Genomic DNA, 3020 nt, shown 5'->3' on the forward strand with positions numbered 1-3020 from the left:
ATACCATCTTTACTTTACAGTACCATGTATGTTGGAAGTATATACCATCTTTTCTTAACAGTACCGTGTATGTTGGAAGTATATACCATCTTTACTTTACAGTACCATGTATGTTGGAAGTATATACCATCTTTACTTAACAGTACCGTGTATGTTGGAAGTATATACCATCTTTACTTTACAGTACTGTGTATGTTGGAAGTATATACAATGTTTACTTTACAGTACCATGTATGTTGGAAGTATATACCATCTTTACTTTCCAGTACCGTGTATGTTGGAAGTTTATACCACCTTTACAGTACCGTGTATGTTGGAAGTATATACCATCTTTACTTTACAGTACCGTGTATGTTGGAAGTATATACCATCTTTACTTTACAGTAAAGATGGTATATACTTCCAACATACATGGTACTTTACAGTACCATGTATGTTGGAAGTATATACCATCTTTAATTAACAGTATCATGTATGTTGGAAGTATATACCATCTTTACTTTCCAGTACCGTGTATGTTGGAAGTATATACCAACTTTACTTTACAGTACCGTGTATGTTGGAAGTATATACCATCTTTACTTTACAGTACCGTGTATGTTGGAAGTTTATTGTTTATGTTTTTTGTGTTATAATTTGTGTTTATTCTAGACAATTTATCTTATGTAAATTTCCATTAGTTATTAAACATTTATCATTTCAGCCTTTTAAAGTTTTCACAGTTTGTAACCTGAATCTTTTACTGATCCAAGAGTAATACAGCAGGCTGTGTTTGTTGCTTACACCTTGTACAAAACAATATGTTCAATTAATTAGAGAATTGATTAAATGTCAGCTAATGATAAAATTAAACATTGCTATTGTTTGAGCCTGCAAACACTGAAATGACACCATAGTTGCAATCTACCATAAGTGTACTAAAAAGTAATTCTTTTTTAGCTAATTGAATAGACCTAATGGGCAGCAAGAAGATAGTTTTTTTTTACTTAGTGTAGCAGACAAGATTTCTGATCCTGAGTATGATTTAAATAGTTTGAAAACTTTGATGGAGAAGCATTTTTAATTAGAAACCTCTGATTTTTTTATTTCAGTGAAAAAAAGTGTTTGTCTGAGATATCAGATAAAGATTAACTTTAAAAAAATACTTTCTTTACTTAAAAAAGGAAAATCCACCTATCTTTTTTTTTAGGATAATGAGGATGAAGAAACAATACTGGCAATGCCTGCAGCTCCCGGAACCAAAGGTTTACAACCTGTGTGTCTGTGAATGGGCCTGCTAATACTGAGAGTACAGCTCCTCTACTGACTCCTTTACAACACAATGGAATGAGAGACACTGAGACATATAGAGAGGAGGATGTGGACCAAATTTCATAAAATGTTAGGTGTACTGGTGGACTTTTGTCGGCCTACATGGAATATGGATTAACACGTGACCTTAGACTGGGCTCTCTGGAGAAGGAGAAACTTGTGAACTTGACCAACTTTCATTGAAAATTACTGAAAACTTAATGTTACTTTGGTTAGTCTCCTTGGATGGTAGGTTTTCATTAGTAGCCTTCACATAGAAAAGGATTAATATTCTCTATGAAAGAGTAAAGTGAAGTAATCTTCATGAAATGTGACATGAATGGATGACCTTAAAAACCCTCCCAAAATTTCAACATGATCCAGTAGATTGGGCTCATTCTCCCAAAATTTACATAATTAGTGAATTTTGGTGAACCTCTTTTTGAGGTTTTAATGCCTAAAATTAGTAATAAGTGTTGTCTTGTAAGTTTGACAGTTATCTCTTTATCTTTGTATCTGTGAATAAATCAGGAATACATTAACTAGAAAGTTTTCTTCATAAAAGTATTTCAGTTGTATAAATTTTTGTTGCTGTAATTTTCAGTGGTTGATAAAATTGTTTTGGTTGAAGCAGTTATAGTCATGTATTTTAAAACTTGCCATGAAACACATGGAATTATTAGTAATATTTTATTTGCACTATAAGCTCAATTCATGCAGAATTTTATGTCTCTTTGGGGGGGGGGGTGTTTGTAGTTACGGAGCAAAGTGTTAGCATGTTATGTCATTGCTAAACATCCCATTTTGTCCGTTTGGACTAATTTCTTGTATTTTGGCGTTGTTAGTATTTCATAAGATTCAAGTTCTTCATGGAGAATTTGGTGGTAAAGTTTGAAATTGCAGACTGGTTGTGTTTTCTTTATTGCAATTTTTCGCAAACAAATTAAATCTTTAACTGTCATAGGTTGTTATTTTTTCTGATACGAGTTTGAAAACTATTAACTAGAACCATTTCCTGCCACATTATAATTGGATAGTTTCTGAACATTGCACTCCTACTAAATAAAGCCATGGTGAGTTCAGTTGTTCTTTATCTGAATCTGTAATACATCATACGTGTGTATTGAAATAAAGTTTAGTTACCTTTATATTATGTCCGTTGATGTGGCTTGCTGTAATCTTACAAACACAAATTCATACAGTTTTATTTCCCTTATCATAAATGCTTTGAACAGCCATATACAAGACATAAGCATACTGTAAAGTAAAGATGGTATATACTTCCAACATACACGGTACTGTAAAGGTGGTTAGACTAAATAGCTTAAATCTCATAACATTATACATTTATATATATTTATATTTTTATTATATTGACCTTTCAGCCATGCCTGGCTAACAATACAGAAGTTAAAATGACATGGCTCACGTGCACTCATGTTACCGTATCAAATAACATAAAACTGACCTTTGATCTGTGCAAAGTAACTTGTTTTGGCTGTGTTTATATAGACTAGTATTTTGTAAAATACAGTCACATTTCAATTATTATACTGTTATACTGGGAGCATGTGTGCTGGAGTTTCTCAAAGGATCATGAATTTGCCAGGAAACTCTAGTCTAATTGATGTGGCCTCTTTTTTTTTTAATATATAAGCCTGGCGAAAAAAACCAGCGGCATTGAAGAGATAGATAATTGAGTCAACTGACAGTAAGCACTGTAAGTAAGG

At 32.5% G+C, this 3020-nt stretch overlaps 1 protein-coding gene across 3 annotated transcripts in view; it reads left to right on the plus strand.

Moving 5' to 3' along the window:
• LOC106471632 (zinc finger protein 37-like) overlaps positions 1–2438 on the plus strand; it is a 39730-nt gene extending 37292 nt beyond the window's left edge. For all 3 annotated transcript variants that reach the window (XM_013932244.2, XM_013932245.2, XM_022400250.1), the window contains exon 12: positions 1190–2438. In XM_013932244.2, the coding sequence (XP_013787698.1) occupies positions 1190–1267 (78 nt within the window). In that variant the 3' untranslated portion in view covers positions 1268–2438. The remainder of the gene's footprint in view (positions 1–1189) is intronic.
• Positions 2439–3020: the final 582 nt, after the last annotated feature.

This window comes from Limulus polyphemus, unplaced genomic scaffold, assembly GCF_000517525.1.
Source record: "Limulus polyphemus unplaced genomic scaffold, Limulus_polyphemus-2.1.2 Scaffold4746, whole genome shotgun sequence".
Classification (NCBI taxonomy): Eukaryota; Metazoa; Arthropoda; class Merostomata; order Xiphosura; family Limulidae; genus Limulus; species Limulus polyphemus.